The sequence below is a fragment of the Mustela erminea genome, chromosome 6 (genome assembly GCF_009829155.1).
Source record: "Mustela erminea isolate mMusErm1 chromosome 6, mMusErm1.Pri, whole genome shotgun sequence".
Classification (NCBI taxonomy): Eukaryota; Metazoa; Chordata; class Mammalia; order Carnivora; family Mustelidae; genus Mustela; species Mustela erminea.
The window spans coordinates 7,930,059-7,957,827 of NC_045619.1; the positions used below are offsets into that span (position 1 = coordinate 7,930,059).

General features: G+C 39.6%; 1 protein-coding gene across 3 annotated transcripts in view; it reads left to right on the forward strand.

Annotated features, from left to right (window-relative positions):
• Nucleotides 1-27,769, forward strand: part of MRTFA (myocardin related transcription factor A) — a 160,479-nt gene that overhangs the window by 14,851 nt on the left and 117,859 nt on the right. For 2 of the 3 annotated variants that reach the window (XM_032346174.1, XM_032346175.1), the window contains exon 2: nucleotides 24,959-25,220. In XM_032346174.1, coding sequence (XP_032202065.1) covers nucleotides 24,959-25,220 — 262 coding nt within the window. Of the gene's footprint in view, nucleotides 1-24,958; nucleotides 25,221-27,769 lie in introns of those variants that run through there. The other variant, XM_032346178.1, reaches the window with a different exon arrangement.

Below are 27,769 nucleotides of genomic sequence, written 5' to 3' on the forward strand. Positions count from 1 at the left end.
GCTCCCCACTGAGCAAAAAGCCCAAGGCGGGGCTTGATCCCAGGACCCCGGGACCATGTCCTGAGCCGAAAGCAGAGGCTTTAACCCACTGAACCACCCAGGTGCCCCCGAGATACTATTTCAAACAATTCAATTTGTGCAAATTTCATCAAGTCTAATAGTATCAATTGTTAAGGCTGTGGGGAAGAGAAACCCTAATACACTGTTGAAGGGTGTCTAATTTTTGGCAAGATTTTGTGAGGTATATATACCCTACGGTGGAGCCTTGAATTTTTTTTTTTTTAAGATTATATTTATTTATTTGAGAGAGATACAGAGATAGCGAGACAGAGCACAAGCGAGGAGGAGAGGGAGAAGCAGTCTTCCCCCTGAGCAGGGAGCCCGATGCAGGTCTCAATCCCAGGACCCTGGGATCATGACCTAAGCCGAAGGCAGACATTTAACTGACTGAGTCACCCAGGTGCCCCGTGCCTTGGATTTATACAACAGGAAATATGCACTAGCATTTTTTATTTCAGTTATGTATTTTTTTAAAAGATTAATTAATTTATTTATTTGACAGAGAGAGAGATCAAGATCACAAATAGCAGCAGGCAGGGGCGGGGGAAGCAGGCTCCCTGCCGAGCAGAGAGCCGGATGTGGGGCTCGATCCCAAGACCCTGAGATCATGACCTGAGCTGAAGGCAGAGGCTTAACCCACTGAGACACAGGCACCCCTTCAGTTATATTTGTAAGAGGAAAAATTTGGAAACTGTCCCAACTGTAGAGGAATGGATAAGTAAGCAGTAGTATTTTAATGCAGTGTATTACTGTAACAGAATGGACAAATGAGATTTTTGTGTGTCTACACAGATAAATCCTGGAAACTGTCGAGGAAAAAATAAGTTACAAGAAATTGAATGTGATACCCCTTCTGAATGTTAAAAACAAAATAGTGCTGTGTTGTCTATGGATCCATACATGTATGCTGCAAAATACTACTTTTGAAGATTTATTTGCACGAGCTGGAGGGGTTGAGGGAGAGGGAGAGAGAATTCCAAGCAGACCCTGTGCTGCGCACATAGCCTGGTGTGGGGCTTGATCCAGGACCCTGAGATTGCCATCTGAGCCAAAACCAAGAATTGGATCCTCAACTACTGTGCCACCCAGGCACTCCTGCAAAATTATTTATGAAAACCCATGGATTAGAAGAAGATACATTAATTTCAGTAGGAATTTTACTTCTGAAAGGGGAGAGAAGATAGTGGAATGAGCAAGGAAATCAACTAACTTGCAATTTTCTGTTTCATAAAAAAACTGAAGCAAAAATGGCAGTATGTTTTAATTGTTACATTTGGATTATGTATCATTTCACTTTTCTGAATTTTAGACTCATAATTAAAAATGAAAAAGAAAAGTGGGAACATTGTATGGCATTGGCTTTTAAAAAACCAATCAGCTTATACATGTTTCCTCAGATATTTTCATATTTACTGTCATAGAAATAATTCATCCTAAAGGTCATGAACATTAGTTTTTGAAGAAGTGCAGTGTAAGTGCTGTGGATTATATCATATTTTTATTTTAAAATCTTCACATCCCTATTTTTTCTTGGTTGAAAAACGCTTGATCAGTGCAAGAACACATTATTGTGTTATTGACATAATTGAGTTCTTATTAAATGTACACAGGTTTTTTGTTTGTTTGTTTTTAAAGATGTTATTTATTTATTTGAAAGAGAGAGGCACAGTGAGAGAGGGAACACAAGCACGGGGAGTGGGAGAGGGAGAAGCAGGCTTCCCGCTGAGCCTGCTCTACTGAGCCACTGAGGCACCCCCCACATAGGTTTTTATGTTTTATAGTTAGGACCTGGCTTTTCCTCTGTGCGAGCCCCGTGTCTTTTGGTTGGTGGTGTGAGACTGCTGCCTGCAAGTGTGCCCTTAAATTCTCTCACACACTTTGATTCTAAAGAAGGCTGTGTACTAGTATGGTGTTGGCAGGCAGTTACAAATTGTTTGATGACTTAAAGGTTTATTGCTACTAATATTTTTAATAAACATTTATTGTTTATAATAAAGTGTAAATTACCATATGGAAGTGTGCTTTTTGAAGAGCTTCTTGGAGTAGAACTTTTTAGAACTGAACAATGGAATGAAGGGTGGTATTTGTTTTAGCTACTCATCTTAAATCTTAGCACAAGATTTGCATGTCTTTATAAAAGTTGGGGATTCTTTAGTATTTATCTTTTAAAGAGAAGACTTGGTTCTGAATATTCTCCCAAATACTGTCAGTTTCCTTTCTGTCATTCTTAGAGGAAAGAATGTTACTAGGATCTCTTCTGTTTACTATGGAAAATGTTCCCTTCCTAGGTTCCTTGTTTCCCAAGAAGTGATTGAGTCTTTGTATTTTAGATTGAGTTTTCAAGTTAGACTTTCCTCTAGAGCAGGTTTTTTTTTTTTTAATTATAGTATAATTGGCATTAGTACTATATTAGCTTCAGGTGCACAGCATAATGAGTTGATAATTTACAAATGTTGTAAAATGATCAGTATAGAGCGCCTGGGTGGCTCAGTCGTTAAGCGTCTGCTTTTGGCTCAGGTCGTGATCCTAGTGTCCTGGGATCAAAACCCACATTGGGCTTCCTGCTCCATGTGAAGCCTGCTTCTGCCACCCCCATCCCCTGCTTGTCTCTCACTGCGTCTTTCTCTGTTAAATAAATAAAATCTTTTTTTAAAAAAATCACTACAGTAAGTCTAGATAACATCCGTGACCATACATAGTTACAGTATTTTCTCTTGTGGTGAGAACTTTTAAGATTTACTCTCTTAATAACTTTCAAATATATAATACAGTATTATTTTTTTTTAAAGATTTTATTTATTTATTTGATAGAGATCACAAGCAGGGAGAGCAACAGAGAGAGAGGGAAGAGGGAAGCAGGCTCCCCGCTGAGCAAAGAGCCCCATGTGGGGCTCGATCCCAGGACCCTGGGATCATGACCTGAGCCGAGGGCAGAGGCTTTAACCCACTGAGCCACTCAGGCACCCCTATAATACAGTATTATTAACCGTAGTTACCATACTATACATTACATCCCATGACTTATTTTATAACTGGAGGTTTGTGCTTTTTTGACCCCTTATTAACTCATTTGGCCCACCTCTCCATCTCGGGCAGCCACCAGTTTGTTTTCTGTATCTATGAGCTCCTTAAAAAAAAAAATTTTTTTTTTTAAAGTAGGCTCCACACTGAACATGGGTCTTGAACTCATGACCCTGAGATCAAGACCTGAGCTGAGATCAAGAGTCAGCTGCTCAACTGACTGAGCCACCCAGGTGCACCTCTCCTTTTAAAATTAAAAAAAAAAAGTTTCTCTCTTTCTCTCAAATAAATAAAATCTTTAAAAAATAAATTAAAAAAAACTTTTTAGATTCCACCTATGAGTGATATCGTATGATATTTGTCTTCCTCTGTCTTATTTCACTTAGTATAATGCTCTCAAGGTCCATCCATGTTGTTGCAAATGACAAGATTTCATTCTTTTTTATGGCTGAATAATATTCGTGTGTGTGTGTGTCACATGTTCTTTATTTATCCATTGATGGACACTTAGGTGTTTCTTTGTCTTGGCTATTTCAGATAATGCTGCAGTGAACATGGACATGCATATATCTTTTTGAGTTAGTGTTTTCATTTTCTTTGAATAAATACCCAGAAGTAGAATTGTTGGATCATATGGTAATTCTATTTTTAATTTTTTAAGGAACCTCCATAGTGTTTTCCCTAGTGGCTGCACCAGTTTATATTCTCACCAACAGTGCCCAGGCATTCCCTCTTCTCCACATCCTTGCCAACACTTGTTTTCTTCTTGTCTTTTAAAAAAATTTTTTTTAGATTTTATGTATTTATTTGACAGAGAGAGAGAGAGAGGTCACAAGTAGGCAGAGAGGCAGGCAGAGAAAGAGAGGGAAGCTCTCTGCTGAGCAGAGAGCCCGATGTGGGGCTCGATCCCAGGAACCCAGAGATCAAGACCTGAGTTGGAGGCAGAGGCTTAACCCACTGAGCTGCCAGGCGCCCTTGCATTTTTTTTTTTTTTTTTTTTTTAATGCACCTGTTGGCTCTCTGTATGTCTTCTTTGGAAAAATGTCTATTTAGCTTCTCTGCCCATTTTTTTTTTAAAGATTTTTATTTATTTATTTGACAGAGACAGCGAGAGAGGGAACACAAGCAGGGGGAGTGAGAGAGGGAAAAGCAGGCTCCCCACTGAGGAGGGAGCCAGATGCAGGGCTCAATCCCAGGATGGTGGGATCATGACCTGAGCTAAAGGCAGCCATTTTAACGATTGAGCCACCCAGGTGCCCCTCTTCCCATTTTTAAAAAAAGATTTTATTTATTCATTTGAGAGAGTGAGGGAGAGTGTGAGGGAGAGGGAGGGGGAATCTGAAGCAGACTTCACACTGAGTTCAGACAGAGCTAGATGTGTGGCTTGATCCTCAATGGTGAGATCACGACATGAGCCAAAACCAAGAGTTGGGTGCTCAACTGACAGCACCACTCAGGCTTCCCCTCTCTGACCATTTTTTGTTCTTTTTTTTTTTTTTTTTTTTTTGAGCTGGTTGAGGTTTTAACATATTTTGGGTACTAACCCCTTGTAAAATATATGATTTGCAGTGATTTCCTCCCTTTCAATAGCTTGCCTTTTCATTGTATTAATGGGTTCCTTTGCTGTGCAGAAGCTTTTTCTCTTGATATAGTTCCACATGTTTGTTTTTGCTCTTACTGCCTTTGTTTTTGCTGTCAAATCCAAAAAAAAAAAATTGTCAAGACTGATGTCAAGGAGTTCACTGCCTTGTGTTTTCTTCCAGGAGTTTTATGGTTTCAGGTCTTAATTCAAGTTGATTCCATTTTTGAGTAAATTTGTGTATATGATGTAAAATAGTGGTCCAGTTTCATTCATTTGTATGTGGCTATCTGGTTTTCCCAGTACCATTTATTGAAGAGGCTTTTCTTTCCACACTGTATGTTGTTGGCTCCTTTAGAGCAGTGTTTTGGGGCTAGGGTATGTGGGTGGGTGGGGGGTGGTAGTACTATTGAAAAGATCATGAACTTTGAGCAGAGTTTTTCCAGGGCTGTAACTGAAAAGAAATCAGTTTTAGGTCGAACAGGGATTTTCTGTCTCCGTTCTTTCCTTTTCTGTCTAGGTTTTGAAGGCATGTCAGAAATGGGTAATTTCTGATGTCTAGAAATGACATTTCTAATGTCTAATTTCCCTGGAGGTGTGTAGAAGTGTTTCCATAAACATGCCATGTTGGGGCCAAGGTGGTATTTTATTTATGCATGCATTTTCCTGCATATAGTCATTATCAACTGAAATGGCTAATGTCTGCTGTGTACATAACATTCTTTAAGGATGTTCTCTCTCTCACTCCAAAATCAGGTCCTTCAAGTTGGAACCATACTCATGTCCAGGATGTTTGTGCTTCTCGCTGTTGTGTTCTGTTTCATTATGATTTTAATGGTGACAGCAAACAAACTACTTTAGTTGACTGTTATATTGGAGTTTTTTTTTTCCAAGTAGACAATTAAAGATACACTTGATGAATTAAAGGTAGGGATCTGTTGGTGTGCACGGAAAATTTATGTAATCTCCTCGAGCCCCATTTTTGGAATAATTTGAAGTTGCAGCCAAATCCTGATTTGGGAACATAGTTCTCTTCTTAAAGGAGTAATCTAAGGAATTCCGGATTAATACCATCATTTAGAATCTCTTGGATTGTTCCACTGAAAGGCGGGGAAAGTAAGTTTATGGTATAGATGGAAAACTTTAATACCATAAGAGGTTTATCAACATTCACCCAAAAGTTACAGAGATCCATAACTTATCAAAGAGTACCTTGGGGTTTTTTTTCTTATTTTTTAAAGATTTTGTTTATTTTAGAGAGAGCACGAGTGGGAAGAGGGGCTGAGGGAGAGAAAAAGGGAGATTCCCAAGCAGAATCTCCACGGAACATAGAGCCTGACATGCGGCTCAGTGCCAGGACCCTAAGATCATGACCTGAGCTGAATTCAAGACTCAGATGCTTAGCCGACCGACTGAGCCACCCTGGCGCCCCTTTTTTCTTTTTTTAAAATTACGTTTCTATATGTTGCCAGGATACTATATAAGAATTATACAAAAGAGTATCACTGGATTATAATATACTTAAATTAGAAAAAATTGCTTAAAAATAATTGTTGAGTTCTTACTCTGTGTCACCATTGTTATGAGTACTTCTCATGTGTTATCTAATCCTCACTGTAACTGTGAGAGTTATTATCCCCATGAGGAGTAATAATTAAACTAAGGTCACACAGTCTGGTAAGTAGTAGTGTAGGCATGTAAAATCAGGCTCTTTCACTAAAGTACTTAGGCTCTTCTTCACCATAGTGGCTTAATAAAGTTACCATAGATTGTTTATATCACCTGGAGAACAATTAATTTTAAAAATCGGACTAATTTTTTGGGGCGCCTGGGTGGCTCAGTGGGTTAAGCCACTGCCTTCGGCTCAGGTCATGATCTCAGGGTCCAGGGATCGAGTCCCGCATCGGGCTCTCTGCTCAGCAGGGAGCCTGCTTCCTCCTCTCTCTCTCTGCCTGCCTCTCTGCCTACTTGTGATCTCTCTCTGTCAAATAAATAAATAAAATCTTAAAAAAAAAATCGGACTAATTTTTTTTAAAGAGTAGGCATTTATTTTTTAATTTTAATTTTAATTTATTTTTAAAAAGATTTTATTTATTTATTTGACAGAGATCACAAGCAGGCAGAGAGGCAGGCAGAGAAAGGGGAGGAAGCAGGCTCCCCGTGGTGCAGAGAGCCCAATGCGGGGCTCCATCCCAGGAACCTGAGATCATGACCTGAGCTGAAGACAGAGGCTTTAACCAACACTGAGCCACCCAGGCGCCCCCCAAAATTGGACTAATTTTAAAGAGGAATACTTTTGCAGTTTACTGTAAGGTGAACATAGTATTTTTGTGAAAAATATCTGGATATATCTCCAAGTATCTTAATCAAGCATTTAAGTTTCATCTTAGAACTTGGACGTATATAGATCTGTATGAGGTAACTTAAGGGAAATTAATTATGAGGGAAATTAAGTTCTACCAATGTTCACTGAGCAACTGAGCATCTTCTGTGTACAAGGAACTGTAGTAGCTGGTTGGGAGCAAGATGGAGAGGGGAACTAACATTTACTGAACGCCTGTTATATTTCAGACGGTTTTAGATGACTTTATATCTTCATTTCATTAATCCATACAGTAATTAATCTAGATAGGTATTCTCATTTTAGGAAACTTAGTTATAGAGAATTTAAACTCTTATAACCCAAATGGCAGTTGTAGAATTTGAACCCAAGTCTGCCTGACAAAAAGACTGTGCTCCTTTTCTTACTCATCTGTGTTTTCTTTTTTAAAGATTTTTATTTATTTGACAAGGAAAGAGAGATCACGAGTAGACAGGCAGGCAGAGAGAGAGGGGGAAGCAGATTCCCTGCTGAGCAGGGAGCCTGATGCGGGGCTTGGTCCCAGAACCCTGAGACCATGACCCTAACCAAAGGCAGAGGCTTAACCCACTGAGCCACCCAGGCGCCCCTCATCTGTGCTTTCTTTTGTGTAAATTTAAGGTGTGTTCCCTGTTCCCTGTTCCCTGTTTCTAGGAGTGTATAATCTAGTCCAAGGGTTCACAAAGAGGATTCTGTATGTAGATGGACTGGTGGAAGTCCCTGGTTTAACTTGCAGAAAGTCACAAGTTCAAAATGATTTTTATAATAATACTAAGATGTATATACTAAGATGTTCATTTTACTGTGTTCATATATGTACTGATGATGCAAAAGCCATGGTGGGAAAACTTGCTAGTACCTTAACATGAATTGAGGGAGTGGCACCAGACTGCACTTAAGAGTCATTGGATTTTTTTACCGTCTTGTGCCTGTAGTGTGGAAAAAAAGCAGTTTCACTTACAGATGTCCTTGATGCAGCAGTAAAAACTTTTATGAAATTTGGACCCTCTAGTGTACATGTCTTTTAAAAAATTGAGATGTAAGTTACACATACACATAAATCACACATTATACACATTCTTTTCCTTTTTAAGATTTTACTTTTAAGTAATCTCTACACCCAGTGTGGGGCTTGAACTTAAAACCCAGTGATCAAGAGTCACATGCTTTACTGACTCAGGCGACCTGGTACATTTTTAAAAACATACAGTTCAGTGGTTTTTATCATATTACGAGGTTGTGTAGCTGTTACTACTATGCTGTTCCAGAACTTTTTTTTTTTAAGATTTTATTTATTTATTTGATAAATAATTGGGCAGTGGTTTAACCAGGTGTTTTGCCATTGCATAACAAGGACCACTAGCTTTTCAGTCTTCAGTTGTGAGTGCTCACACTTTCTATTTTATGAAGCAGTGCCACATATGTTACATTGTTTCTCATGAAGCATCTCATTCATAGCACCAGATTCTGTATTAGGATTATATCCAACCATTTGTGACCCTCCCCCGAAAGTAGAATAGTAGTGGTTTTAAACATGATACAAGTTTATTTTTTTCTTTTGTAAAGGGAGTCCAGAGGTGGACTGGTGGGGTGCTCTCTAATGTTAAGGAACCATCTTCTTCCTATTTTCTCTATTTGCCTTGCCATTCTCAAATGTGGCTTCTTTCTCATAATCTAGTACAGCTGCTTGTTCCAGCACCACATCCATGTTCTAGTCAGCAGGAAGGATGAGGGGCCAAAGAATATTACATGTTTTCTCTAAGGACATTTCCTGGAAATCACACTTAATACTTTCACTCTTACTGTCCCATTAGTTTAAACTCAGTCACATGGCCTTGCTGTAGGAGTGGCTGGGAATTGCAGTCTTTATTCTGGCATGCACTTAGCTAAAGCTCAGGTGATCGGCTGCTAGAAAGGGGAAAGTGGCTATTGGGTAACAACCTCCAGTGCCTACCACAATCATTCAGGTAAGATTCTTTTACTTCCTGATTATTGGCAGTTTCTGATATTTAAGAGTGCTCATAATTCTCTTCTCATTGTATTCTTCTTTTCATGTCATCTAAGACTTCTGAGTTACTATATTCAGATGATTTCTTCTCTTTGAGATACAAATCACCAGTGTGCTTTCTTTTCTCCTTGATTGATTTAGAACCTTGCTATTTTAAGATACGCCAAAGAAGGTTTTCATGCTGGTGTGCATCTACCTTTTCTTTTTCTGCTACCCACACTGTGCATGTTGCCCGTACAGATGCCTTCAAAATGTGCAGCACTGACTGCTGCTGCTGTATGTCTTAGCATTTTATAAATTCTCCAAAAATTGCTTTTTCATGTAGTTGTAATGTGGAAACTCCTGCAGTCCTTTGGAGAAAACTTTTGTTATTACTTGCTTTGCTTGGGAAATGAATCTTCTTGTGTCTACTCTCTCTCCTTTATTTTAAAGCTTTAAATATAATTGTATTGAAGTTAAAATTGTATTTAGTTATGTTTTATATTTTACTCCATCAGAAATTCTCAGCACATTTTTAGAAATAACAATTGGCTGAGAGTAATACACTTTGAAGCAAGAGGCTATTTGGAAGGGAAGATTAATGACCTATGACTTGAGAACTGTTTTTGTTTTTGTTTTTTCTTAATTTTCAAGTTTTGTTTATGGGGGGGGGGGAATCTGAAGCAGACTCTGTACTGAGTACAGAGCCCAAGGTGGGACTTGATCCCACAGCCTTGAGATCATGACCTGAGCCAAAACCGAGAGCCAGACACACTGAGCTACCCAGGCTCCTCTTAAGAGCTGTTTTTATTTAAGTTTTGCTGAGATTCATTAGGTTTGCAGAGATTTTACCTTGACTGAAATATTTTTAGGACTGTGAGAATCTAAAAATTCATTTTTATTTTTTTTTAAGTAGGCTCCACCCCTAGCGTGGAGCCCAGTGCCAGGCTTGCGCTCCTGACCCTGAGATAAAGACCTGAGTTGAGATCAAGAGTCAGGCACTTAGGGATGCCTGGGTGGCTCAGTGGGTTGAGCCTCTGCCTTTGGCTCAGGTTATGATCTCAGAGTCCTGGGATTGAGCCCTGCACTGGGCTCTTTGCTTAGCGGGGAGCCTGCTTCTCCCCTCTCTCTGCCTGCCTCTCTGCCTACTTGTGATCTCTCTTTCTGTCAAATAAACAAATAAAATCTTTAAAAAAAAAAAAAAAGAGAGAGATACTTAACTGACCAAACTACCCAGGTGCCTCCTAAAGTGCATTTTAAAGCATAATCTCTGCACCGTAGACCATGAATGTAATATAATGAGTCCGTGCTTTTGTATGGTAATGGATCTTGCTTTTATTATTTTTTTAAGATTTTATTTATTTGTTTGACAGAGATCACAAGTAGGCAGAGAGGCAGGCAGAGAGAGAGAGAGAGGGGGGAGGAGCCAGGCTCCCTGCGGAGCAGAGAGCCCAATGTGGGGCTTGATCCCAGGACCCCGGGACCATGACCTGAGCCGAAGGCAGAGGTCTTAACCCACTGAGCCACCCAGGCGTCCCTAGAGTAGATTAATTTAATTAATAAGGATGCTTTTATAATTATTCAGAAAAATAATTGATTAGTATGCTGGTGATACACGTTGGTATTTGGAGTTCTGAGCTGCTTTCATAGGAATGTGCATTGTCCTAAGGGTCCCTCACTGTGGCACCAGCATATGCCTAGGAGCTGTAGCCTGGCCTCTTCTGCTTAGCCCACAGACATGCTAGTCTTAAGTATACATTTTCTCAGAGTGAGGGTTTCTGTGTTTGGATTTTCCTAAAAATTGTAACAGTTTCTGGATTTCTTTTCTGTGGCAAGCTAGTTCAGTTCCAGTGTTAAGAAAAATTTGGAGGTGCCTAGGTGGCTCATTCGGTGTATCATCCCACTCTTGGTTTCAGCTCCGGTCATGACCTTAGGTTGTGACATGGAGCCCCATGTTGGGCTCCGTGCTCTCTCCCTCTTCTTCTGACCCTCCCCCCACTTGCATGCCCACTCTCTTGCTCTATCTTAGTAAATAAGTAAATAATAAATAAAATCTTTTAAAAATATTTGATAGAGGGTTCAGGAAAGTGTTCATGGCTCCTTTTACAAAGAGGAAGTATATCGATTTATGGGGGTAGAGCACATTGGGAAACCCAAGGATATGAGGCTCTGGCACTGGAAAATAGGGCTTCTCTTCAAACACTCTATTGTAGTGTGGAAACAAAGCACAATACTGTAAATGTCTTTCCTTTCCCCCAACTGCTGCATGTCTTCTTCCTAGGTGAGGTTTGTCTCAACAAGTTTTTCATTCCAAAGTTAGTATGTTCAAAAATAACTACAATTGACGCTTGAAAGCACAGGTTTGAACTGTGCAAGTTCACTTACATGTGGATTTTTTTATAAATACAATACGTACTCTGTTTTCCTTGTGATTTTCACAATATTTTCTTTAACTTTATTGTAAGAATACAGTATAGAAAATATATAAAATATGAGTTAATCACCTATTTATGTTATCCAGAAGGCTTCTGGTTAAGAGGCTATTTAGTAGTTGAGTTTTTGGAAAATCAGAAGTTTTATGCAGATTTTCAGCTATGTAGAGGATGGCACCCCAAGCCCCTGCATCGTTCAACAGTCAGTTGTAGCTTTTTTTCCACATTATTCATACCTGAACAGGATAACTACGGCAATTTTCTACATTGTGGCCTGGCAATGTTTCACGTTGTCCTGGTTTATTGGAGTATGTTTTTGTTGCAAGAGTGGAAGTGACCAAAGAGTTCCTAGCTTGGAAAAAAAAAATTCCTGGCCTGTCTCATGATGAATTACATGATGTTGAAGGTGACTGCACAAGATACATTCAGATCCTATTTAAATGTATTCTGGTCTTTTATACGTAGCCTGTAGACTCATAAACACATCATCACATCATCCGCCATCCATCTGTTCCCCTTACAGAAGCAGTCTCTAAAATACAATTCCACATTTAAAGATGGGAGTGCAGTTGAACACCACAGAAGTGGGATTAGGAATTGTAAGGAAAGCTGTAGTGTTGGAATATAACAAATTACCTTGTCAAAATAGTGCTTTCAATTTCAAGCAGACATTTTGTGGTGAAGGGGCAGTTTGGATTAGGGATTAAGGCATACTGTCAAATTTCTGTTAAATGTTTCCAATAAAATACCACCTTGTAGTTAAACTCTTTGTACTTTTCAAAGTAACTTCCAGAAGACCCTTTAAGATAATAGGACGGGATGACAATTTAAATTTTTTAAAAAATTTATTTATTTGACAGAGAGATCACAAGTAGGCAGAGACGCAGACAGAGAGAGAAAGAGAGAGAGAGAGAGAGAGGAAGAAGCAGGCTCCCTGCTGAGCAGAGAGCCTGATGCAGGGCTCAATCCCAGGACCCTGAGATCATGAACTGAGCCGAAGGCAGAGGCTCAACCCACTGAGCCACCCAGGCGCCCCGACAATTTAATTTTTGTTCAGAGTTATATGCTCAAGGTCATATCAGCAAACTCAGTAATAAGACATTTTTGTTTGTTTATTTGTTTTAAAGATTTTATTTATTTATTTGACAGAGAGAGAGACAGTGGGAGAGGGAACACAATCAGGGGAGTGATGAGAGACAGAGCACAAGCAGGGGGAGTGGATGGGAGAGGGAGAAGCAGGCTTCCCGCTGAGCAGGGAGCCAGATGCGGGGCTTGATCCCAGGACCCCACGATCATGACCCGAGCCAAAGGCAGACGCCTAATGACTGAGCCACCCAGGTGCCCCAGTAATACAATATTTTAAGATACAGATCACATGTCATAACTTTTCCCAAAAATATTATTGCAGTAATTACTAGGGGGCCCAGCAAAATGGTAAATCATATACCAAGTTCAAAGTTGGGCAGCAGGCTAAGGTTTTCTTTTTCTTTTCTTTTTAAAGATTTATTTATTTGAGAGAGAGAGAGCATGCATGCCTGTGGGTGAGGAGGGGCAAAGGGAGAGGGAGAGATAATCCCAAGCAGACTCCAAGCTGAATGGGGAGCCCCATGTGGAGCTAGATCTCAGGACCCCAAGGTCGCGACCTGAGCTGAAACCAAGAGTCCGGTGCTTCACCTGCTGTACCAACCAGGTACCCTCAGGCTATGGTTTTCTACACAGCCACCAAAGTGATCTTTTAAAAATAGACTGCTGGTCCTGTCACTTTATTACTTAGAAAAAACCTCCCAGTGTCATCCAGTTTTTTGAAGACTGTATTTCTGCCTCCCACTCTGCTTGCTGGCCATGCTGGTCTTTCCTTGAAGATGCCAAGCTCATTCCCACCTCTTGGCCTTTGAACTTATTTCCTCTGCATGGCAAGCTGCCGCTTATCAAAATCCGGGAGTGCCAGATTGTGTGGTGGCTAGGGGCATAGGTTCTGAAACCCCTTGCCTACTTTCAAGTTATGTGACTTCTCAGTGCCTTCATTTCTTCAACTGTTAAAAATTGGTTGAGAAAAGTAAATCCATCTTGGTGTTTTAAAAATTGAATATATACACATGAAGTGTCTCACTTAGAGTAAGTGCTCATTAAGTGTGGGCTATTAATAAGTCACCTCATATAACTCCCTCCTCAGTGAAACCTGTCTTGACCATTTCATCAAAATTAGCCATCCTGGCCCCTACACTTGATACTTAGTTATCTCAAATTATTCTGTTGTATATTTATTGCACATATTCTACTTATCTTTTTTTTTTTTTTTTAATTTCTGCTGCTTCCAGCTGGTAAGTTCATGTCCCTTCATAAAAGCCCTTGAGCCTACTTGTGTCTTTAAGTTTGGGGACAGCTGGTTGTCCCTCTGCATTATAGAGTTACAGCTTTATTGAGCTTCTTCTAAAATAGTATGAGTAGAAAGTACTGATACATAATTAGATACTCAGCTGTATATGATAATTTTAGTAGTCAGAGGGATGGTCTAAGACTCAGAGTAGGCAATCTGAGACTAGAAATTCCTGAGTTACCAAGGGTATCAGGTGTGCTGGCAATTTATTGTTCCCTTATATCTGTACCTCTTCCTCTTACTCTTACTCTCCCTACTTTTTTTTCTTTTGTTCTCTTCCTATTCTTGTATCCTTTTCTGTTTCTCTCATCCTACTTTCATTTCCATGTTTTCCTTCCCATGTGCCTAATGGAAGCTCACATATGTTTCCATTACAGATTTACCCTGCTATCTGGAAGTAGAGTGTTCTATGAAACCTTTTGTAAGCTGAAATAGCATATAATGAAGAAACAATTAATTTATATAGGAACATTTTTTTAGCATTCCCAGACCCCAAAAATAATGTTGCTTAGGCTTTTCTGACACCTTAGGACACATTTTACCAATGGATGCACAAAATAAATTGTGGTAAAGTACGGAAGTGCTCAGACAGAGTTCTAGCTGTGGTGGCTGGATGCTGAGATGCCCAGTGTGGTCCCAGGGAAGGAACTTGGTGTGCTGTTCTCGCCACTTGAGTATGGGCTGCCTGGAAAACAAACGCTGAGCGCTATTTTCAGTTTTCACCTTTTTCCTAAAAGCAACATTCCTCTTCAGATTTCTTTTGGTCAGCAAAAACAGGAACTAATGTAGGTCTTTTGTGAAAGCAGGTGTCATAATGCAAACTTATGAAAGCTGGGAGATAACCCTTATTTGGGTTTGGCTCCTGAACCCAGCATCCAGAATCAAATTCGGCATCTCCTCATATAAAATTCCTCTCCTTTCTTCCCTCTTAGCAGTCACTCTGGCTTAAAACTATGAAGTCCTATTTAACACCTTCCTTTCCTTCACCCTCTGCAACCAAACACAAACATATCCTGTCACATATAAATTCTATCTTATTCATTCCACATGAATTCAACAAAGATCTGAGTTCCTGCTCTGTGCCAAGTATGAAGTAGCTTTGGAACTTTTCCCCTAGTCTTGTGTTCCTTTTTTTCAACCTAGTGTTTATCTCACTGCCACATTAATTCTCTAAAGCAGATTTGATGATGTTAAACCCAGCTTGCTGGTCCAGGTACATCTCCTATAACTTGTACTTGAACTGGACTGCCCTTCTAGAACATAAGTACACACTTTCTCACATGATGTTCCTATTTATGCTGTTCTGTCTCCTGGGATAACATAAGCTCTCTGAGGACAGGAGCTTTGTTTTATTCACTGTAGTATCTCTACAACCCAGAATAATACCTGCCACATAGTACAGACTCAGTAGATATTTGTTGAAAAAATAAATGGTTTAAAAAAAAAGTAAATGAAAATTAAGTGAAACCTGTCAATCCTATTCATTTTTTATGGTTATTCTCAAATATTACCTCTCTTAGGAAGCCTTTTCTGATCTTCTGTATATTTCTATTTAAACATGAATAACCACCTGTGACAAAACTTTCTTCCCTCTTTTCTTTTTTTTTTTTTTTTTTTTTAAGATTTATGTATTTTATTAGAGAGAGAGAAATAGTGAAAGAGAGAGCATGAGAGGGGAGGAGAGGAAGAAGTAAACTCCCCGCTGAGCAGGAAACCCAATGCAGGGCTTGATCCCAGGACCCTGGAATCATGACCTGAGCCAAAGGCAGACTCTCAGCTGACCGAGCCACCCAGGTGCCCCTCTTCCCTCTTTTTTCTATATTAGTGCTGATTTTGATCGTGTATGTGATGTGGTTTCTGTAAGGATAATATGGTCAGTAAATTAACAAATATTTATTGAGTTCCTGTTCTGTGTCAAATATCCTATCTGGGTACTTGAGTTAAAAAAGGCAAAGGAACCAAATTTCTTTGCTCAATAAATTTACCGTCTAGTGGAGGATCAATCCATTATAATAGTAGTAAAAGTAAGCAGTAACAGTAGCGAGCCTGGGATCTGGGAAGCTGATCTGTAAGAGGGGGATGGATAATAGGGAGATGAGGGAGATGAGGGTAGATTGTGGAGGAAGAAACAATATAGATGGTCACACGTAGAGAGCAGCATAGCAGGTACATATGGTTGGAGCTTGAGAGAAGTGGTGAGAAGTGAAGCAACTACTGTTGCTTGTACTGTTTCAATGGTATATTGTTACCATTATCCATTTTGTTGGGAGAAGAAGGAAAACTTGGATGACTGATTCCCTATAGAATGACCAGGTGGAGCTGAAAAGGTGAAGTGAGCAAAGGCCATAGCTTCGTGGAGCTTCCTGGAAAAAATTACTTGGGAGATAAAACTTCTGTAGCTTGGAATGTCTACTCACACTTGATTGATAGGCTGTATAAGCAATTCTCATTTGAAAGTACATTTTTCTTTTCAGAATTTGAAGGCATACTCTACTATCTGTTTCCAGTATTAATGTCATCTGTTATATCTCCCAGTTTTGTGGCTTAAAGAATTTGGGCAGGACTTAGCTTGGGGATTCTTCTGCTCCACATGGTATTAACTTGGGTCCACATGGTGGCATTCAGCAAATGACTGGGCTTGCCTGGACAGACCAAGAGTATAAATGCCTGATACCTTGGTGGGCATGTCTATAAAGCTAGTCTCAACTGGATCCCTGTTCCTTTTAGGATAGTCTTTAGACTTTTTTTTTTTTAAGATTAGAAAAACATTAAAATTTTTTTTTTAAAATATTTTATTTTTAAGTAATCTCTATATCCAATGTAGGGCTTGAACTCACTACCCCGAGATCAAGAGTTGTGTACTCTACTGACTGAGCCAGCTGGGGTGCCCCTTGACTTATTATGGTCTCTCCAACAGAGTAGTTAGACTTCTGTATGGGGACATAGGGCTCCAAGAGACCAAGAAAAAAGCTAGTCGTTTCTCAGAAGTCTGTATCTGGAACTGGCTTAGCATCACTTCACTGTACTCTGTTGGTGAAAGCAGTTAGGCCAGCTCACTTTCAGTGTAGGGAAAATAGACCTTTTTCTGCCAACGGGACAATGTCAGAGAATTCACAGCCACACCACTCTTCCGTGTGTGCCTTCTCCTGTTTTTAGGCAGATGTTGTATTTTTCTGTTTCTTGTATTCCTTGGTTTTAGATGATTTCTATGATGAAGAGGGAACAGAAAGGCCTTATACTGCCATCCCTAGATGTCTGAGTAGTTTTTAAGACATCTGAAGATGATGGGGGTGATAGTGACAGAGATAAGGGCAAGATTGATACTTTCCTCACTCCCTGTAGGACCCAGGGCAGTGCCTAGTTCATACATAGTATGCTGTCAGAGAGTACATGTTCTTGAATTCCTTTGTGTCAAATTCATCTGTATAAATGTATATATATGTCTGCTAAGATTTTGGTTTCTCTATTATTGAAGATAAATCAAGGAAAATAACCTATCCATCTAAAAGGAATTCATTAATTGATTGAAAACAGCTTTAAAAAAATTTTTTTTGACAGAGAGATCACAAGTAGGCAGAGAGGCAGGCAGAGAGATGGAGGCGGGGGTGGTGGGGGAGCAGGCTCCCTGCTGAGCAGAGATCCCGACGTGGGGCTTGATCCCAGGACCCTGAGATCATGACCTGAGTTCAGGGCAGAGGCTTAACCCTCTAAGCCACCAGGCGCCCCTGAAAACAGTTTTTATACAGAAAAATTTTTTTCAGGAGAACCATATCATTTAGTTGCATGAAATGAACTCTGTCATAGGTCATACTTTTTAAAAATCCTGCTAATACATACTTATTTAGAGTTACCAGCTGTCTGCCTGAGCTCTTCCATTTCTCTAACACATTTTGTGCTGTTGCTTCTAGTTACATATGCCACTGGGCACCAGCAGAAGGCATGCAGCCCCAAAAGGGGGTGGGGTGGAGAAAAGATGAGGCAGCATCAGGACAGCAAGAGAGTGAAACAGATGGGTTGTGGGAGATGACCCTGCCCCCATGTTGTTTTTGTTCTGTCTGCTACTGATCGTATGCGAGTCAGCAGCCAAGAAATTGGAGTTGGTGATCCTATGATGTAAAAGAAAGTTTGATCTCGGACTGAGTGGAATTATAAATTTACAACACCAAAACATGGCGCGGATTTTTTTCCTTTTGGTTATTATTATTATTATTATTATTTTTAATTTCTTTATTTGACAGACAGAGATCACAAGTAGGCAGAGAGGAGGAAGCAGGCTCCCTGCTGAGCAGAGAGCCCATGTGGGGCTCGATCCCAGGACCCCGGGATCATGACCTGAGCCGAAGGCAGAAGCTTTAACCCAGGCACCCCGTCCTTTTGGTCATTTTAATTACTTTTCCTCTGAGACATTTCAGAAAGTATTTTGTTTGAGATACAACTTTTACATTTTCCTAAATAACATAATACATATAGTCTAAGATAAATATTATGCTTTTAGATTCTTTTTCTTGCAGGTTATACAGTAAATAAAATTTTAGGAGTATTTAGGAATTGGTAGAGGAGACATTTTAATCCATAGTGACTGTACCTCCACACTTTTGGATATTGTGTCTAGATTGTCAGAGTTTACTAGGACTTTCCTCTGTGGGCTGTTTAAAAATGAGTAGAAGTAATATGTTTGCTAGAGAAATAAATCTTCTATATATGTATATATTTTATGCTAAATATTCTTTTCTTTTGTCAGTGCTTGATTTTGACTTTTGTTTGGCTTATTTTCTAAGGTCTAGATTGAGGACATGTTGCTTTATGTCTTACCAGGTCTTCACTTTGTTCTATGCAATAACCTTATTTTTTTTTTTTTTAAAGCATTATAAGCATGTTGTCAAGCATACACAAATGCAGAGAGAATGATAGTTTAGTAAGTCCCCATGTACCTAGTCAGTACTCTGCCTTAGCGGCTACCAGCATTGCCACTCTTGTTTCACCTACCTCCCCATCCCGTGGCCCATGATTTTATGGAAGAATTTTGTTGTAATGCAGTTTAATAATGGTATTTTAAAAGTATATATCCTGGAGGCACCTGGGTAGCTCAGTGGGTTGAAGCTTCTGCCTTCAGCTCAGGTCATGATCCCGGAGTCCTGGGATTGAGCCCTACATCGGGCTCTCCGCTTCTCGGGGAGCCTGCTTCCTCCTCTCTCTCTGCCTTCCTCTCTCTCTGCCTGCCTCTCTGCCTACTTGTGATCTCTGTCTGTCAAATAAATAAATAAAATCTTTAAAAAAAAAAAGTATATATCCTGAAGCTTTTGAAATCATTGAAATAGTAATTACTGAAAACATTAGTAGACCACCATAGCATGTAATAACTTACCCAATAAAACTATGTGGTGAAGTATATGTATGAAAATTTAAAGTGATCTCCAAGCCCTTAGTGATTCCATAAATATGGAACTTAATCAGTTACTAAGCTATTAAAATAAATTCTGAATGGAATAAAGCAGTTTTTCAGATTTTCTCAATAAAGTGTTTTTCGGATTGCTTTTTCTTTCATTCCAGACATTGACAGGCACAAACATAACTGCATCACTACAGAATTTGACATGCCTTTCTTTAATCTGTTAAATAAAATAAATAAATAAGTATTTTAAGATTTTATTTATTTGAGAACGTGAACAGGAGCAGGGGGAGGGGTAGAAGAAGAGGGAGAAACGGACTCCCTATGGAGCAAGGAGCCTGATGTGGGCTCAATCCCAGGACCCTGGGATCATGACCTGAGCTGAAGGCAGACGCTTAACCGACTGAGCCATGCAGACGTCCCTAAAAATGTATGTATTCTAAGAAAATTACTTTATAAGCTCAGTTTTTCCCTTCATGCCTAACACTAGACCTGGGTTGACTTTTTTAGGGGGCCATTTTCCACACTTCAGTTTTTTTTAATATTTTCTGCAAGTACTGGTTATGTGCATTAAGTGCATGCCAGAATTACAGACTGATGCAGTTTAAATTCAGGCTTCATTTAAAAAAAAGCTTGGTATTCTCTGATAGATCTTTATTGTCCCTTGAGTAGTAACATGCATAAATATTGAATCTCTGAATGTCAGCAATCATCATCATCTAATCCAAAGTAATAGGAGGAAGGTTGTTCTGAATTAGTGAGACCTAAATTAAAGAATAGATGTTTTATTCTTTCAAGCTCAGTGAATAATATGAATTAGCCTAGTAAATTACTTTTTTAGGAGAGATCTTGACAGACCATTTTGAAATAATTGTGGTAAAATACATATAACATTAAATGTACCATCTTACCCATTTTTAAGTGTACTGCTCAGTAGTGTTACATAAATTCACATTGTTGTACAACAGATCTTTAGAACTTTATCTTGCGGGTGCCTGGGTGGCTCAGTGGGTTAAGCCGCTGCCTTCGGCTCAGGTAATGATCTCAGGGTCCTGGGATGGAGCCCCACATCGGGCTCTCTGCTCAGCAGGGAGCCTGCTTCCTCCTCTCTCTCTCTCTCTGCCTGCCTCTCTGCCTACTTGTGATCTCTCTCTCTGTCAAATAAATAAATAAATAATCTTTAAAAAACAAAAAAAGAACTTTATCTTGCAAAGGACTGAGACTCTATATCCAGTAAGTACTAGTATCAGACCTTTTTTAATGAACTGATAACTCATCTGAAATAAAAAATACTTATGTACGTAATAGCGTTCAATATGTTCATTTCCTTTGTAATCAGGGAAGAATTATACATAATGAAGCAGTATTTTAGTTCATCTTTTTTAAAAAATACATCACTTGCTAAAGAAGGTTTTTTTTTTTTTTAAGATTTTATTTATTTATTAGAGAGAGAGCATGAGCAGGGGGAGGAGCAGCGGGGGAAGGAGAAGCAGGCTTCCCGCTGAGCAGGGAGTCTGAAGCGGGGCTCAGTCCCAGGACCCCGGGATCATGACCCAGGCTGAAGGCAGACGCTTAATGACTGAGCCACCCATGTGCCCCAGTTTTTCTCTTAAAACTGCTGGCACTCTTTTATTCTATCATCCCTTCCCAAAAAGAAGTGTAAAATTTTGCTTAGTTCTCAAGTTATAGTGCCCCAGATATTAGTTAAGTCTGAAATCATGGGGTTTTGCTCTTTGGTGAAGAACTTTTTATATGAAACTATGATTCTAGCCCAGAAATTTAACAGGAGTTCCTGCCCTTGAGTTCCAAGCATTATTTTTAATGTTTCGTATCTTTCGTGCATTCTTCCTTATACCATTCAGATTTTCCTCAAGACCTCCCTGTCTTGGTCCCCAGATTATCTTTAGGTATCTTTCATTTGCTTCTGTCTTTGTTCAGACAAGTATATTTGTATGTATGTATTAATGCATATATATATTATTTTTTAAGGTAGTTTATAATTTTTTTTAAGTGAACTCTGTCCATAACATGGGACTTGAACTCATGACCCCAAGATTAAGAGTTGCATGCTCTACCTACTGAGCCAGCCAGGTGCCTCCAGCAAGTATTTATTGAGTGCTAGTTAATATGCAAATACCGTTTTATAAGGTCTGTCATACGCAGTTGTTACCATCTCCGCTAAATTTCATTAGTTTTCTAATGAGCGGTATGAACTCTTAATGAGGAATAACTTCATAATTTTCCCTAGTTTTATTGAGATAGAATTGACATGCAGCACTGTGTAAGTTTAAAGTGTACCGCATAATGATTTGACTTACATATACTGTGGAATGGTTACAACCATAAGTTTGGTTTTAACATCCATCATCTCATATAGATACAAAAACATTCTCATTGTGATGAGAACTTTCAGGATTTACTCTCAACAACTGTCGGGTAATGAGAACTTTTAGGATTTACTCTCAACAACTGTCGGGTACACCATACAGCAGTGTTAACTGTAGTCGTCGTGTTGTATACTACATCTCTAGTACTTCTTTCATCGGAAGTTTGTACTTTTGACCACCTTCATCCAGTGCCTTGTAACCATAAATCTTAAGCGAGATCATACGTTGTCTTCTTCTGTCTGACTTACTTCACTTAGCATAATGCCTTTGAGGTTCATCCATGTTGTTGCAAATGGCAGGATTTCCTTCTTTCCTTATGGCTGAACCGTGTTGTATATTACCAATTGTTTATACAAACCCTGTTACTGTATATGAACCTCCTTTTCCTCTGTCTTAGGGCTGAAGGTTTGATACTGTCCTACTTTAGTTTAGGACTCACTTATGAGTTCTTGTTTTTTAAAAGAACACACGTCTCATGGCATCTGGGTGGCTCAGTGGGTTAAAGCCTCTGCCTTTAGCTCAGGTTGTGATCCCAGGGTCCTGGGATCGAACCCCGCATTGGGCTCTCTGCTCAGCAGGAGCCTGCTTCCCTTTCTCTCTCTGCCTGCCTCTCTGCCTACTTGTGATCTCTGTCTGTCAAATAAATAAATAAATAAATAATCTACCAAAAAAAAAAAAAAGAACACGTCTCAGTGACATCATCCATGTGCGTGTGTGTGCATGGGTGAGCACATGTGCGTGTGTATCAGGGCGAGAAGGGTATTGAGGCCTGAGGCCTGCAGTCCTAAGGAGTTTGGGTCTCAAAGGATCCTTGCATATCACTTTAAGTCAAAAAAGTCTGCTGTTAAGGAAAGCAGGCATGCTCTTTCAGAGTCTTTTGCAAAGAGTACTGAGCCAGATGGACTAATCACGTATAACACTTTTTCCCCTAGTGCACACAGAGACACAGCTTAAATGGTTAAGTCACAGGCAAGATGGGAAAAAATTCTTTGAAGATTAGATTCTGAATTTGCTTAGACATTTGCTGTTTTATAATTCCTAAAATTGTTCAAACCCTAAAAAAATCATTTTCCATTGTTTGCCCCTTCTACCGCTTAGAACATTAAGTTCCTGGTATTGAATCCCTAATATTTTTTCTCTTGAACTTGCCTCATTCGTCTTCTTCCAGCCTTTTTGGAGTAGAGTCCTTCTCAATATCTTCACTCTTCTTAATGTCAGTCCCCCATCTTCATTGCTGTAATCTGGATCTTTTCCAGTTTATCTTATACTTATGAGGTGTATCAGTCAGAACTACGGCCATGTTTGGGCACACTGTAGCCTTATATGAAGATAGGATGTGATGGTCTTTTTATTTTTTAGGATTTTTTTTTAAGATTTTATTTATTTGACAGAGATCACAAGTAGGTAGAGAAGCAGGCAGAGAGAGAGAGAAAGGGAAGCAGGCTCCCTGCTGAGGAGAGAGCCCAATGCGGGGCTCGATCCCAGGACCCTGAGACCATGACCTGAGCCAAAGGCAGAGGCTTAACCCACTGAGCCACCCAGGTGCCCCTATTTTTTAGTTTTAGTTTTTAATGCCTTTCTTCATTTCATAGTTTTCTAGTATTTTATTGGTTTCCTCATCTCCAAATTAAAGTGTTCACTGATGTCTGCAGGGAGCTCCTAGGTCCTTTTTCTAGATGAAGAACTATAGGTTTTTGGGATGCCTGGGTTGCTCAGGCAGTTAAGCGTCTTCTTCAGCTCAGGTCATGATCCTGGGTTCTGGGATCCAGTCCTTGCTTGGTGGGGAGCCTGCTTCTGCCTCTCCCTCTGCTCCTCCCCCAGGCTTGTGCTCTCTCTCTCTCTGACAAATAAATAAATAAAATCTTAAAAAAAAAAAGAACTATAGGTTTTTCAATATACAAACAATATATATGTGTTTTAGTGAAAATTTGGAAACGAAAGAAAGTAAAAAAGAAAGAAAATTGTTCATAGTCCAGTCAAGACCCATTTTGTGTTTTTGTTGTGTTTCCCTATTATCTCTTTTTCCTCTGGATGATATTTTTATATATGAGTATGCATTTTCATATCTTTTCCTACATATTAGTCAGCATTTTCCACACTTTAAATGCTTTATAAAATTTTTTCTTAACTGCATAGTAGGATTCAGTGAATGAATAAGTTCCTAATTCACTTAACCATTAGTCCATGCTATGGTTTAATGAAAAGATGCTATTGAAAAGACTTTCGGGGCACCTGGGTGGCTCAGTGGGTTAAAGCCTCGGCCTTCGGCTCAGGTCATGATCTCAGGGTCCTGGGATTGAGCCCCGCATTGGGTTCTCTGCTTAGCGGGGAGCCTGCTTCCCCCCCCCCCCCACCTATTTGTGATCTCTGTCTGCCAAACAAATAAATAAAGAAAAGAAAAAAGAAAAGACTTTCATGTTATAATGTATTCTATATCATTTTTAAAGATCTCATTCTTACATTGCCAGCTGTTTAATAACACATTTCTGGATATTATGATTAAATACTCATGTAAGTTAAAATATTTGGACAAATATTTATCATCAAACATACATCTCTATATTTTTTTATGAAATCTAATGGCTTGGACATTGTTTGTTTCTTCCAAATAAGCTATACACTCAGTGGGGGGCTTGAACTCACAACCCCAAGATCACTTGCTGTACCATCTGAGCCAACCAGTCGCCCCGGGGATTGTTTTCTTAAAGAAATTTTCTCCCCTAGATAATGTTGGTACACTATAAGACTTTAATACCTTTTGGATACTCATTAAAAGGATTATTTCTCAAGGTACTTCCCCTTGGTAGTTGGAGGATAACATCTATTCCGTAACTATTTCTGCTTGGTCACTGTTTCCTTTTATCCCATTAGAGGTTGTGTGTGCTGCTTTTATTTCATTTGTATATTGTCCTCCTGAGAGATATAGTTGGGGACAGCATCAGACTTGAAATCACATGCACTCTGTGAGCATAGTAAATATCAATTACTTAATTTAAAAAAGATTTTATTTATTTTAGAGAGAGAGACCGAGAGAGCACAAACAGGAGGGACAGGAGAGGGAGAGAGAATCTGCAGTAGGCTTCCCGCTGAGTGCAGAGCCCATTGCGGACCTTGATTTCACGACCCTATGATCGATTCTGAGATCATGACCTGAGCTAAAATCAATTTTCAGATGCTTAACTGACTGTACCACCCAGGTACCCCAGTAAACATTAATTTAAAAATGATTCTGACTTGAGAGAAAATGCTTAAGATCAGTGGTAGCTTGCCAGTAGTACAATTTAGAATAGTATTCAGCATATGTCCGGTGACATAGTCTGTCGCTTCACAGTGACATCTCAACTTTTGTCTGCCCTTCCATTTCCAGATTGCCGTCACGAAAGCCAAAGTGGATTTCTCCAGTGTAGTGTGCCTGCCCCCTTCCGTCATTGCTGTGAACGGGCTGGACGGAGGAGGGGCTGGCGAAAACGATGATGAACCAGTGCTGGTCTCCCTGTCTGCGGCTCCCAGCCCCCAGAGCGAAGCTGTTGCCAATGAACTGCAGGAGCTCTCCTTGCAGCCCGAGCTGACCCTAGGCCTCCACCCTGGCAGGAATCCCAATTTGCCTCCACTTAGTGAGCGCAAGAATGGTGAGTACATACGGAATTCTTGCATTGCCTAATTCGAACCAAGGTCTTCATGTGCGTGATCATTACTTTATTTCACGTCCTTGAAAGTTTCTTTACTCTTACTATGCTTATGGCATAGAGAAATAGTAAGTTTAGGTGATCATTATAAGCCCAGCATTTCCTGCCTGGGTTATTACAACTGCTTTCTGAGTTGTCTTTCTACTTCTCTGCTTCTCCCTCCCAACCCCTTTCATAAATTCATTAATTCAGCAAATATTTATTGAACATTCCTATCATAAACTATACTAATATTAGGAGTTAAATGATACATAAGCCTTTGTCATTAGGAAAATTATCCTATACCTTGTCAGAGTAATCTTTTAGACCTCCCTAGCTTAATAGTTTTCAGTGACTGCTCTGGGGGGCAAAAACAAAAGCCATGTTTTACAAGGTTTGCAGGGTCTGGTCTCTTTCTGTTTCATTAGCTTCTCTTTTCATTTCCCCATTCCTAGTCTTTGGTTTTTAAATTAAAAAAAAAAAGTTATTTACTTATTAGAGAGAGAGAGAGCGCGCACACCCTTATGTGTGAGTAGGGGGAGGGGCAGAGGGAGAGAGAGAGAGAATCTTAAGAAGATGCGGCACTGAACACTGAGTCTGGCAATTCAGGGCTTGATCTCACAACCCTGAGATCATGACCTGAGCTGAAATTAAGTCGGATGCTTAACCGACTGAGCCACCTAGGCACCCGTAGTTTTTGCTTTTTATTTTATTTTATTTTTAATTTTTTAAGATTTATTTATTTTGAGAGAGAGAGAGGGAGCATGTGAGCATGGCAGGGGTGGCACAGAGGAAGAGGGAGAGAGAGAATTTCAAGCAGACTCCAAGCTGAGCGTGTGGAGCCCTGCGTGGGGCTCAATCCCACGACCCTGAGATCATAACTAGAATCAAAACCAAGAGTTGGACATTTAACCAACTTTGCCACACACGTGCCCCAGTTTTTGCTTTTTAGTACTGTTTAAAAGAATTCAGTCTTGGGACGCCTGGGTGGCTCAGTTGGTTAAGCAGCTGCCTTCGGCTCAGGTCATGATCCCAGCGTCCTGGGATCGAGTCCCGCATCGGGCTCCTTGCTCAGCGGGGAGCCTGCTTCTCCCTCTGCCTGCCATTCTGTGTGCCTGTGCTCGCTCTCTCTCCCTCTCTCTCTCTGATAAATAAATAAAATCTTTAAAAAAAAAAAAAAAAGAATTCAGTCTTTTTTTCTTTTAATTTTATTTATTTATTTGACAGACAGAAATCACAAGGCAGGCAGAGAGAGAGGGGGAGGCAGGCTCCCCGCTGAGCAGAGAGCCCGACGCAGGGCCTGATCCCAGGACCCTGAGATCATGACCTGAGCTGCAGGCAGAGGCTTAACCCACTGAGCCACCCAGACGCCCCTAAAAGAATGCACTCTTTCTCTTTCTTCAAACTTTTGTTAATTATAAAAACTGTAATTTGTTATAAAAACAAGATTTCAGAAAAGATGGGAATAGTAATATAGCAAATATTTATATACGCACAGGCCATCTGGCTTATGCACTGTTCTCCATGGATCTTCATCCATTCCCGGGGTAACTACTGCCCTGAATTTGATATTTTATTGCCAAGTATTTCTGTATTTTTTAACATATGAATATATTCCTAATAATTGTAAAATATTATTTCTCCTTTAAATATTGATTTATATTTAAATATAAAATAAACAAATAAATATCAAATAAATAAATATCAAATAAATTTGATATTTTATTGCCAAGTATTTCTGTATTTTTTTAACATATGAATATATTCCTAATAATTGTAAAATATTATTTCTCCTTTAAATATTGATTTATATTTAAATATATTTAAATATTGATTTATATTTAAATATTGATTTATTATTTCTCCAATAAATATTTATTGGAGAGAGAGAATTATGTGTATTCTTCTGCAACTTGTGTTTGTTCAATTTTTATTTTCCTGTGAGTTATTAAAAGTATTCTGTAAGTGCATGTCATCTAATCTATGAATCATTATTTATCAAAAAGTCTTACTTTTCGGGGCACCTGGGTGGCTCAGTGGGTTAAAGACTCTGCCTTTGCCTGAGGTCATGGTCCCAGGGTTCTGGGATCGAGCCCCGCATTGGGCTCTCTGCTCGGCAGGGAGCCTGCTTTCCCCCTCTCTCTCTGTCTGCCTCTCTGCCTACTTGTGATCTCTGTCTGCCAAATAAATAAATAAAATCTTAAAAAAAAAAAAAGTCTTACTTTTCTGTAGTGATTTTTTTTTTTAAGATTTTATTTATTTGGGGACGCCTGGGTGGCTCAGTCGTTTAAGTGGCTGCCTTCCGCTCAGGTCATGATCCCAGCGTCCTGGGATCGAGTCCCGCATTGGGCTCCTTGCTCCTCGGGGAGCCTGCATCTCCCTCTGCCTGCCACTCTGCCTGCCTGTACTTTCTCTGTCTCTCTGACAAGTAAATAAAATCTTTAAAAAATATATATATATATTTTATTTATTTGACAGAGAGAGCACAAGCAGGGGGTGTAGCAGGGAGAGGG